The 12,189-nt window shown below is 40.8% G+C and overlaps 1 protein-coding gene across 5 annotated transcripts in view; it reads left to right on the top strand.

Moving 5' to 3' along the window:
* The window catches only part of STAT4 (signal transducer and activator of transcription 4), a 99,633-nt gene that overhangs the window by 84,887 nt on the left and 2,557 nt on the right, over positions 1–12,189 (top strand). For 3 of the 5 annotated variants that reach the window (XM_045086516.1, XM_045086518.1, XM_045086520.1), the window contains 7 exons: positions 3,014–3,097; positions 4,607–4,705; positions 7,585–7,720; positions 9,490–9,539; positions 10,000–10,094; positions 10,384–10,520; positions 10,865–11,056. In XM_045086516.1, coding sequence (XP_044942451.1) covers positions 3,014–3,097; positions 4,607–4,705; positions 7,585–7,720; positions 9,490–9,539; positions 10,000–10,094; positions 10,384–10,520; positions 10,865–11,056 — 793 coding nt within the window. The remainder of the gene's footprint in view (positions 1–3,013; positions 3,098–4,606; positions 4,706–7,584; positions 7,721–9,489; positions 9,540–9,999; positions 10,095–10,383; positions 10,521–10,864; positions 11,057–12,189) is intronic. The other 2 variants (XM_045086519.1, XM_045086517.1) reach the window with 2 other exon arrangements.

The following is a 12,189-nucleotide window of genomic DNA, read 5'->3' as shown; positions in this document are numbered from 1 at the left end:
TTCAGTGACTAAAGCATGTAGTCTTCTTCCAAAGCTAAGGGACAAGTCTGAATGCCATTGCTCTGTGTGTGGAGTCCTGGTTTCTCACACTTTGGTGGGGAACACACAGGTGCCCTGACACAAAGATCTAAGGAAATTATCCATCATGAATAATTACGCGTGTGTTATTTGTATGAATTAAACCATAGAGGCTAGTACGGGGCATGGCTGGGACCTCACACTCAACAAGACTCCCTGCAGCTGTCCTCCGGTTGTGGCCTGCCCCACAGAGGGGGGTGTCTGTGGGGTCAAGGCAGTGTCCCAGAGTCCCAAGCACAGACAGCACCATCAGTGCAAACATTTGCACAAGGCACAAGCAGAAGCCTCTGGGCCGCACCAGTCAGTGAGGCCCCTCACAGAGGTGGAGGACAGGGGTGGGCAATTGTCCAGCATGGCCTTGATCTCTCCAAGCTACCATGTTCCACTGGAACTCTGAGTAGTTAAAATCTGATCAGTTCGGTCATATGAAAGCTTAGATGTCAAGGCAAGAGACTATACCATACTTTAACAATTGTTAACTTGATTTATAATGGTTAAATGTTTAGACATGTGGTATGTAAGTTTCCTTCTGTGTGCTTGTCTCAGGCCTCTTCAACGTTCTGTGCAGACTTAGGTCATCCTGTCCACCATTGAACTTAGTGGGAATGTGAAGGACACTCATTGGTGAACATGAAATTATGGATTCTTCATTTGTCTCAGGGTTTGCATAGTGGAAGCATCCTATAGGGTGGTGAGATTTTCTGTTTAAAAAATGTGGGTTTTGCTCAACTTGGTGCCTAAACCCAAGCTGACTACTTCATCTCATGCGCAACTAAAGAAACAGCAATTTATTTATTTCAATGTGGGAGGGGTTGGGGGGGCTGGGTGTTTTGTGTGTTGGATGTACTGGGAATAATTTTAGGGGTGATCTAAGGGAATTTCAAGCACAATTTCCATTAGCATAACTTTCTACTAACCCAGTAAAAAGCATTACCACTCTAGTGACTCTAGCTACCTCAAGTCAATGTAAGGCGCCCACAGTGATCTAACCCAAGGGAGAGAGGACTCATTAATTCTCTCCTTCCTTCTCAGTAACAAACCCTAAGTTTAACATTCTTCATTGTCAGTGAAGTAAGTTTTTCTCACGCAATTGTCCTTCACATCATCATATTAGAACCAATTTTATCATTTGAAATTTAATACAGGTAGATTACAACTTGGTATTAATGCTTACTCAATATTGGATCATTTCTCCTAGGGTTGACTCTGCTGCCCCCAATGCCACACTGACATTGCTAGTCTCAATAAGTCTTCTTCCATTTATAGATTCCCACAGGCCTTATTTTTTAACACTGTCTAAGCCTTCAGGGAGCCTGGGTGGCTCAGTTGATTAAGTGTCCAGCTCTTGATTTCAGATCTTGATCTCAGGATTGTTAGTTCAGACCCCATGTTGGGCTCTCTGCTGGGCAAGGAGACTACTTAAAATTATATATAAATAAATTTAAAAATGAAGTTGTTTAATCCTTCTGCATCATCTCCAAATTTTCCACATCTCTTTTGAAACTAAACACAATGTGGATGAAGCACACGGACACTCATCATCTCCAAATTTCACCTGAAGCTCTTCTTAAAATGCAGACTCATTCCTGGCTTGGGATGAGACCAGAGATCCTGTTTTTCTAACCAGTTTTTAGATGCTGATAATGCTGCTGGTCCTGGGCACATAGCAAGGTGCCGTAAGACTTCATTAGAGAAAAACAGCAATTTCTGTCCGACTCCTTCCCATCCCAAACCTACTTTCCAGAGACGATCATTTTTTGAGTCTTACATGCTAATATTATGCTAATATCACACTAATGTTTCTTGATTTTTAAAAAGTTTATATATTTAGCTCCTGAATTCTTTCTATAAAAGAAAACTGTGGCTCTTTTATGCCAGCTTTCTGTATATATAAATTTCGCCCATCTTCACAGTATCATTATAGAACATAGTTTGGTTTAGTCAATATATTCAGCGTTAACGTTAGTATGGATATATAAAAATTATTAACAGCTAAACCCTATATCATAGTATAATTGCATTTCCATTCTTGTATTACTTCCAGTTTTACCTGGATTTATTAGTTGCCTTAATTTCATTTTATTCAATCAATTTATTTTATGTAACTGTCACTAATGTAGCCCAAAACTTTTCTTCAAAACTCAAAAATTTCTTCTTTCTTTTTAATAAGATTTTTTAAAAAATATTTATTTATTTATTTGAGAGAGACAGAGTGCACAGGGAGGGGAGGAAGAGAAGGAGAGGGACAAGCAGACTCTGTGCTGAGCAGGGAGCCCAGTGTGGGCTCATCTCACAACTCTAAGATCATGACCTGAGCTGAAATCAAGAGTCAGATGCTGAACTGGCTGGGTCACCCAGGCGCCCTGAAACTTGGAAACATCTTGCAATACGGTCAAACAGGTCAATCGGAGTTTTTTGTGTTTTCCTTTTTTCCTAGCGACATCCTCCTAGGAACCCTCTGTCTCTTCCTATGATTTGGGTTGGTTGCCCTCTGATTCTGTTGCACAACTATTTTTTGTTGTATTTTTTAGTTCTTAAAAAATACTTCCTTTCACTTTTTAAACAAATTCATTATCACACTGACTTGTTTGTGTTATATCTATATACATATACCTTGCTTTTATAATAGTCTGTAACCCAGAAGGACTAATTTTTAAAAATTAAAAATAAAGAATTATTAGTCTGCATTTAAACTGATGAAAATATGGAGGAATTTTAAAAGTCATAAATTACCTTGATATCATTCTTTTGTAGAAATAAGATTTCTCACTCTGTATATATTCTAAATAACTTTTTTAAATAATAAAAGGGAATATCCCATAATAGAGAATGTTTGGAGTATTTACTTTAAGACTTTGTTAATTTTTATAGAAGCAGACCTAATACTACATAGCAGTACATTTGTAAGGTAACAGTTGATTTCTTTATTCCTTAGGGTTGTCACATGGTGACTGAAGAGCTTCATTCTATAACCTTCGAAACACAGATCTGCCTCTATGGCCTGACCATAGATTTGGAGGTAGGTGTCAATCAAGTATTTACTAATAATATATTCAGTCATCGGCTGGCATTTATAGATGAAAGCTGAGTCTTTTCTGGGTATTAGTACATTCCCTTTTTATCATTTTTGTTTAGAATTTTGTTTAGAAACTTTAGGGAACCAATATGTCAGATAGTTACTAATTAGTCAACATTCTACTATTAGAATGTATACTATTCCGGTTAAATACAATGATCAAATCTCATGGGTATTATCAGTTGAATATCTATTGAATAATTGGTTGCCCAGATTGCATGTTTGTTGGTTCACTCTCTGGGATCTTCTGAGTCATGAGTAGTTAGTGGAAAGCCTAAAGAGAAATAGTATCCTTCAACCATGTCACTTAACGATACACTTTCCAAAAATTTAACTTGTACGTGAAATCCCTCAGAAGGAAAGCTTTTTTAATGTAATGAGTAAAGACAAATGATAGGAACATTAACGATACACTGTTTTGATCCTCTTATAACAGTCACCCTTGTACTCAAAGGAGGAATAAAGCCATTTTGAGGATTAGATCGAACATGACTATGAGCTCCTTGAAGGCAAGGCATCATGACTTTGTCACTCCATTAGCCGTGACTCGGTGCCTGGCCCGTAGCAGAGGCTCAACACAGGTTAAATCAGTGAATGGCTGGTGCGTGAAGGAAGAGTTGACATGCCCTGAATATGATACTATTTGTGGGATGTGTTGTTTTAGAGTGCTGCTTTTCCTTTTTTATTGGAATGAGTGGAGATATGTACAAATTTTCCGTAAATGCCTTCCTCATCACTTCTTCCCACACTTCTCTTTCTGTTTCCATGAGCTGTTAACTGAGGGATCTCGCTGTCCACAGAAATCCAGCCACTGTTAATGAGAAGGGACTAACGTAGGTTGATTGCATTTGCGCCCTGGTCTGTGAAAGCCTGTTTGTTCCACGAGGCTGAGGACAACAGTCCCAGCCCTGCTAAGCTGAGTGTCAGAGCAGGCCAGGCCGCTGTCTTTCTCATAAAGCGTGCGACATTGCTTCCCTCCCCATCTTCTGCAGTGAAAACGCCCATGTCTACCACTGATGTTAATTAATGTCTGATCATAAATTGAATATGTTGATCCATTTCACCGATAAATTTAAAATTAAATTCCTTATAGTAACTTACTAAGAGTACAGCCACAAAATCAATACAAGTTCTATCTAGTTGCTGTATGTGATATAAGTATAAACATTTATGTGCTGTCGAGGGAAAATACTGGAGAAGCTAAGTGACCAAGCACTCTGAAAGGATTCCCGTTTTTATGGCTTCTTTCATCCCTACACCTTGATTCATATATGCTCAGAAAATTCCCGTCCCTTCACAAGCCATTTTAGTAACCAGGGCAGGGAAGACACCAGGATTGAAGGAGTAGAGCTGGCTTGAGCTGGCCCTTTAGGGGACAGGATCAAGAATAAAATCAGCACAAGGTGCAACTACCTGTAATAACTGTGCTTTTTTTTTTTTTTTTTAAACCAGACCAGCTCGTTACCTGTGGTGATGATTTCCAATGTCAGTCAGTTACCTAACGCTTGGGCATCCATCATTTGGTACAATGTGTCAACCAGTGATTCACAGGTAGAGTCTCTGTTCCTATTTCTCCTCCTCTAATTCTATTTGATTTGCTTTCTTGTTTTATTTTTTTAAATTTTTTTATTATTTGAACATATTTTAAAATGAAGAAACCATTTTTATGTGTTGGTATCTTTTATCCCAATCATCAGTATTTCTGTGAGGTAGTGTCACCCTTTTTTTTTTTTTAAGATTTTATTTATTTATTTGACAGACAGAGATCACAAGCAGGCAGAGAGGCAGGCAGAGAGAGAGAGAGAGAGGAGGAAGCAGGCTCCCCACTGAACAGAGAGCCCGATGCGGGGCTCGATCCCAGGATCAAAAGACATCTATATATGAATCAAAAGACATCTATATATGATTTTGAATACATATTTTATATATATTATATTATATTTTATATATATATATATATATATATATATATATATGAAATTTGGCATGTCTTTGTAGGTTGTTTTCTCCCAGAACTCCAATATATTTAATATTTAGTCGCATGAATCCTCTCTCATGTTATATTTAAAGTGATGTGTTTTGATGTACTTGGACGCTGGAAGAATTCCGGCAGCAAAACTGACAGGCGGCTATTTGTTAGTTCTGTGGGTCTGATCCGCTCCCAGCAATGTGCCTCACAGAGAGTTCTAGCCCCGCCTGGTGGCTCTGTTAACGGGACTGCGGGGAGACTTCTTGGTCTGGAATTTAATGTCTGACTGCTGTGTTCACCTCCTTAACTACTTCTGGCCACACCACCACACAGACTTTTCTACAAAGGTAGAAAATTAGTTTCCAAATAAATGACTAGAATATCATCCAATGTTGCCTAACTACCCTCTGACTAGACAAATTTTCAAGTTGATTATAGATTTAATCTGTTCTAGACCCAAATTGAGTTTTAATGCCACCTGGTGGTTATTTGAGACATTGATCAGAAATTGGCCTCCAGTTACAAAGCTCGCTGAAAACAGATGCTCTTCTTAAAAGACACCCAGGGAAGAGAGCAACAAGAAACGATGAGTCAGCCCTTCCTCTTCTTCCCTCTTACAAAATCTCGGTGTGTTGTCTTGGAAACACGAGACTTAGAGAAAATAGGTCAAATATAAATAACATTTCTTCTTAATTCAAAGCAAATATTCACTCTTCAGGGATTTTTTTTTTTTTTTACCTTAGGTCCTAGCAAAATAAGAACAGACCTAATGAGTTAGCTCTGAGTGTTTTTCCTTCTTTAAAAATGTGCCCAATAAGGAAACAACATGGAAGGTGACTTGGCCTGATTCCTTCTCATCCTCCCTTGGCCTGGCATCCGAGACAGATTAATTGCAGAGAGGAAGGCTGCGTAGGGTGTGTGATGTGTCACTTCCTCGCAGGCTGCAGTGAGTGCAGGGCTCACTAGAGAAGTTATCCTGCCTTAAAACCAAGAAAAGCCTACAGCCCTGGAATTAAACGCCATTCCCATTAGGAGCTACACATATTCCGAGCTTTTCATTCAACCTCAAGGTGGAGGAGGAAAGAGGGGTCACTTCTCTGTCCTCCGTGTGCAGCACTGTTGCACTTAGCTTTCCTCAGCATCCTCCTTCTGTCAGAAAGCCACCAGAGTTGTCACACGAGCCATCCCAGACTCCGCTCTGCTCCTGGATGAGGAATGTGGGTAGCAGGTCATGTACGGCTGACAGTGGAGAAGCACGGAGTCCAGCATAGCAGCGAACTCTAGTTTCTCTTCTTCACGCTCTTCTGCTTCAAGACCTAAGTCCCCAGACCTCAGTTAGGTTCTATGCCTTTGGTCATCTACCCAGACGCAGTTCTCTGGTTCAGGGGAAACAGCTTCTCTAGAAATTCTCTCCATTCCTCCCCTTCCCATCTCCCCCTTCCGGTTGGAGGCTGTATCCTCTTTATTCCCACCGTCTGAAGTCTCGTAGGTTGGTTCCTTTTCTTGCTGCCCAGTGTAGTTTATGCTTCTCCCTGTACTGCACTACGTTACTCAATTCTTCCCTCCTTCTGTCTTTAAAACATCTTTCTTGGCTTTCACACCTTCTGCTTCCCAGTAATCTAAAATGAAGTCTTCTCTTTCACTCTTGCTGACCCAGTTTCTGGCACAAGCAGTCTTGTTTGCGGTTAGTCATACAGAAGGTTCTCTTGTCCAGATCAGAAGAGAAAGACTACTATACTGTTCACAAAACAGGACTCAGGTTAATTACGAATTCACATTGTAGGGTCCCCTACGTTAGCCTGAGGCTTAGCTTTTTGTGCTTTGGGATTCTTTGGTCAAAGTATAACTTGTACCAATTCATAATAAACTAATTAAATAACTCAATATAGGTTTTTTTAAAAGATTTTATTTATTTATTTGACAGAGAACACAAGTAGGCAGAGAGGCAGGCAGAGAGAGAGAGAGAAGCAGGCTCTGCACTGAGCAGAGAGCCCGATGCAGGGCTCGATCCCAGGGTCCTGGGATCAGGACCTGGGCCGAAGGCAGAGGCTTTAACCCGCTGAGCCACTCAGGCGCCCCCTCAATATAGGTTTTGCTTAAGATTGATATATTTCAAAAAGAGAATATTTGCCCCGTGATTTGTTGGACAGTATTAAGTACTTGTATGAATTGATTGATAGCCCATAATCCAAGGAAAGTTAAGAAATGCCCAATGATTCTTTCAAGGATAAGATGGAGCCATATATTTTATTGGACACAGGGGTTAAGGAACTCTTTAGGAAAAGACAAAATCAGTGTCAGTTAAAAAGCACATCAGAGATGAAGTGATATTCCGTATATTAACTTAGATTGGCCGAAAGAGTTTAAAACAGGCATTTTGGATCCTGAATTATAGTGTGTTCAGTGTGATTAATGACTATGATCATCATCACGACTCTATTTCATCATGACTCTATTTCAGAACTTGGTTTTCTTTAATAACCCTCCATCGGCCACTTTGAGTCAGCTCCTGGAAGTGATGAGCTGGCAGTTTTCATCGTACGTCGGCCGTGGCCTTAACTCAGATCAGCTCAATATGTTGGCAGAGAAACTTACAGGTGAGAGTGGGTAGATACGGGAGACTGCCCTTTGTTTGGGGTCCTCGAGCATTTTAAAGAGCCAGGTGATATTACTACTATGAATAATAATAATGATAGTCACAATTTATTGAGTACCCACTGTATTGCCAAGCACAGAGCTAAATGTTATGTCGTTTTTCTTGGGAAAGGGTAACTCACTATTCCTTCCATTTTATAGACAGGGATACTGAAATGCAGAGGTTAAGTGACTTACCAGGCCTGCGTGGCTAGAACATAGCAAAGCCAAGACACAGACCAGGCCTGTCCGGTTCCAAAGCTCCTTCCTTTCCATTCCACTTTCCAGTCTCTGGGGTGTTTGATGTCATTTCCACTGAGTGTGATGTGAAGCCTTAATGGTGCTTTGACTTGGCTGCTAATATCACGATGGTCCTTAACCAACTCGACAGTAGCTGATTCCAGGACCAGGGAATTTAATAGCAATTAAAAGCCACCCAGACAGTACTTAATTCTCCATATCAAGAAAATTTCAGTTTTGACTAACATGTTTAAAGTTTGCAAAATAGAATCATTGGTACTTCCTGTAGTGACTATAGTGTAAAATTTTTGTAAAACAATTTCAAAAGATATATCTATATTTTGACAACTCTGGGGTGAACATATTTACCACCAAAAGAGAGTTAAGATGGCATTCGTGTACTAGCATATTTGTATCCTAGAATTGTCTGCCAAGTAGGGCCGCAGACACATTTGCGCATCAGTAGTGAACTCGTGCGATTTGGCAAAAGTGCAGCCGGGTTGCCGCTTGGATCCAGCACCTGCTCAACAGGTGTTTGATGAATCGGATCTTTGGGGAATATTAAAAAATTTAGTTAACGTAAATATGTTTTTTGAACTTATTTAGTTTAAAAACTGCAGTGGTAGGCCTATTTGTTGAGTGAATAAAGTTTTTAATATGTAGTGTAGATAGAAGCCATGTCCTTCCAGATCTTTATGAATTATCCTTATGAGTATAATTTCCTTAAAAATTTACATAGAAACTCCTGTACCCTTTCATCGCCCTGAATCAAAGTAGTCAACGGCTTCTTATTACCCAATGGATCTCGAGCTCATTCTTTTTCTATTAGTAATTAGGACTCCTGGTGATCTGGCCATATCTAACTTATATAAATTTATTTTATGTTTATTTACCAACATCAGGCAGCTCTTGCTGTCTCCTATATAAGCTATGTTCATGTCCACTATGTTTCTTCCTTCATTATTCTTACTAGAGTGTGGTTTCCTCTTCCTTCTCCTCTGATAATTTATATCGTATCTATTCATGGGGGCCTGGCCCCAGACACTCACCCTCTTTCAAAGTTATCTTAGCTCCTCCATTGAAAAGAATTTCTTCTTAGAAAATACATCTCATGGTATCTTCACGTTTTTACTGTTGCTAGGATTAAGTACTCTGCAAACCCATAACCAGTGCTTAAGAAATTTTCAAAAGGGACTGGGTAAAGCCCTAATTGTGCACCTTGGGGCACCTGGGTGGCTCAGTTGATTAAACGTCTGCCTTCAGCTCAGGTCATGATCCCAGAGTCCTGGGATCGAGCCCACACTGGGCTCCCTGCTAGGCGGGGAGTCTGCTTCTCCCTCTCCCTCTCCCTGCCTCTCTGCCTACTTGTGCTCTCTATTTCTCTGTCAAGTAAATAAATAAAATCTTTTAAAAAAATAAGTAAATAAATTGAGCACCAAAGTGAAAATCCTTAACTGTTTAATAAAAATCTCATTCTTTTCTTTTCTTTTAGTCCAGCCTAGCTACAATGATGGTAATCTCACCTGGGCCAAGTTCTGCAAGGTACAAATAGGGGAACAAAAATATTATTCCGAAAAAATTTTTTAAGTAGTGTTTCTTTTTCAGCCTCCACATCATAATCTGGGATTTTGAGGGTTTCCTGGATACAGGTTTTTTTTTTTTTAAACTCTAAACTAGTATCTTATGTTTAAAGGAAGTATTTTGGGGTCCCTGGGTGGCTCAGTCAGTTGGGCAGCCAGCTCTTGGTTTTTGCTCCGATCATGAGCTTAGGGTCCTCGGATAGAGCCCTGCATCCAATGAAGCTCCCTATTCAGTGGGGAATCTGCTTCAGGATTTTCTCTCTCCCTCTGCCCCTGCCCCCTCTGGCTTTCTTTCTCTCAAATACATAAACATTTTTTAAAAGTTTAAAGCAAGTATTTCCTTGAAAAGTGGAACTTGAATTACTGTATCAATATTACTGTTAAAATAATCATTGTCCTGACATGTTTGTTTATTACAATAGGAACACTTACCTGGTAAATCATTTACCTTTTGGACATGGCTTGAAGCAATATTAGATTTAATTAAAAAACACATTCTTCCTCTTTGGATAGATGGGTGAGTTACAGGCTATATTTTCCATATGAGTTCATTAGGTTCTTATTTTTAAGCTGTTGGGTTTTTTCCTTTCTTTTTCTTTTTAAGCATGTGTATTGATGGGGGTGGGGAATAGTTCAGTTTTTTACATTCCTCACAGAGTACTAATATTTAATCTTACAGGAGTATTTCATTGACTTTCTATTATATTCAGAACGAATTTAGGTCTGTTCTTTGTAAATGAAATACATATAAATGTAATAAATTGCAGTGTTTGATCAGATACAACTGTGCGTTGTTCTATTTTTAGGTATGTCATGGGCTTTGTTAGCAAAGAGAAGGAGCGCCTCTTGTTAAAGGATAAAATGCCTGGAACCTTTTTGTTACGATTCAGTGAAAGCCACCTCGGAGGGATAACTTTCACCTGGGTCGACCATTCCGAAAATGGTACCTGCGCTCTGTCGCTCACACGTGGGACGTTTGTACTGGGTTTGGCTCTCGGTGTTTCCGTTTTCAGAAGTGTGTAGCTTGGTGTTCTGCTCTTCATGTGTCCAGGGGGTTGGAGGCTGGTTGTTACAGTTGTCCCAGAAGAGAGTCCCACGGATTTCTCACGATCTGTGTGGGTGTCCTCTCCTGCCTGGCAGGCAGCGCTGCCCGCCTGGCAGGGAAGGGCCGGCCTCGTTTGATAGCCAGGGACGTGGAGGTGATGTGGGCAGGAAGAAGGGGCCCAGAGATGCCTGCAGGAGCCTGAATGTCCCTGCCCCACACACACACCCTTTCTGTCTCTCCAGGAGAAGTGCGATTCCACTCTGTGGAACCCTACAACAAAGGCCGGTTGTCCGCTCTGCCGTTCGCCGACATCCTTCGAGACTACAAGGTTATTATGGCTGAAAACATTCCCGAAAACCCTCTGAAGTACCTTTATCCTGACATTCCCAAAGACAAAGCCTTCGGTAAACACTACAGCTCCCAGCCATGCGAAGGTTAGGTTCTTTCTGTTTGCCTGTTTTTGTCAGCTTTTGGCAAATAACCTCATATTGCAGTAAAGTAAACGAAGTTCCTCTTTTGATGTTTACTTTGACTGTCATAAGTCATAGGGCGTATGTGGCGGTCAAGGCCTTAAAAACGAAGTAGGGTGTCAACAGTTCCTGAAGAGGGACAGCTGGGCAGTCCAACCCGAGTAGTCAGTCACCCGTGGCTGTGCCCAGACTCACAGGGCCATGGTGCTGACTCATGGCTCCCTGTAGAGCTTCCAGCTTCCTCCTTCCTAAAATGGGAGCAGGGCTAACTTCACATCTGTGACTGGGAGACAGGAAAAGGAGGAGGCAGTAATGATTAGAAAGCTGTTAAGAGTTATGGGAGGGGCACCTGAGTGGCTCAGTGGGTTAAGCCTCTGCCTTCCGCTCAAGTCAAAATCCCAGGGTCATAGGATCGAGACCCGCATTTGGGCTCTCTACTCAGCGGGAACCCTGCTTCCCCCTCTCTCTCTGCCTGCCTCTCTGCCTACTTGTGATCTCTGTCTGTCAAATAAATTAAAAAAAAAAGAGTTATGGGAGTCTGTTTCTGCAAAGGAAAGCAGAGGTTTATAAGCTTTACATTTTTTGCCTTACTATAGTCTCATGATTTCGCTTGGGCGGTTTGCTTGCCAGGGAGGGGGCGAGGGGTCAGTGCTTCTTTCCCCACCTGCTGGCCTGCCGATAAGTCTGGGCATACCTGCCTTTCCTGTTTGTATCCTAAGGGGCTAAAATAATACCCAACCAAAAGAAGCATTTGTTAAATACATGAAGAATATAACTAAAATTAGCTACATAACTGTAATGTTAAGTTTACCATTCTGTATCTCCAATGCAAGTGTACATGATCCATTAAGATGCTCGTCCATAGCGACGAAATCCGCGAGCACCATCTTGCAGAACAGTCTGCAACTGTCACCCACAGACGCGACCTGCTGCTACCCTACTGACTTACGATAAATCCCCCGATATGCAAATCAATCAAATATAATCAAACTTAAACCGTAACATTGAACACAGGTAATATAGTTGACTCCCACTTTTTCTCACACATTTTGGAGACAATAATGTGTAAAGTCAGATTAGGCCTACCAGGAGATTAT

Source organism: Mustela putorius, unplaced genomic scaffold (genome assembly GCF_011764305.1).
Source record: "Mustela putorius furo isolate JIRA1106 unplaced genomic scaffold, ASM1176430v1.1 tig00000992_pilon_pilon_pilon, whole genome shotgun sequence".
NCBI classification, from domain to species: Eukaryota; Metazoa; Chordata; class Mammalia; order Carnivora; family Mustelidae; genus Mustela; species Mustela putorius.
The sequence above is the reverse complement of the archived record's forward strand: the minus strand, read 5'-3'. Positions and strand labels throughout refer to the sequence as shown.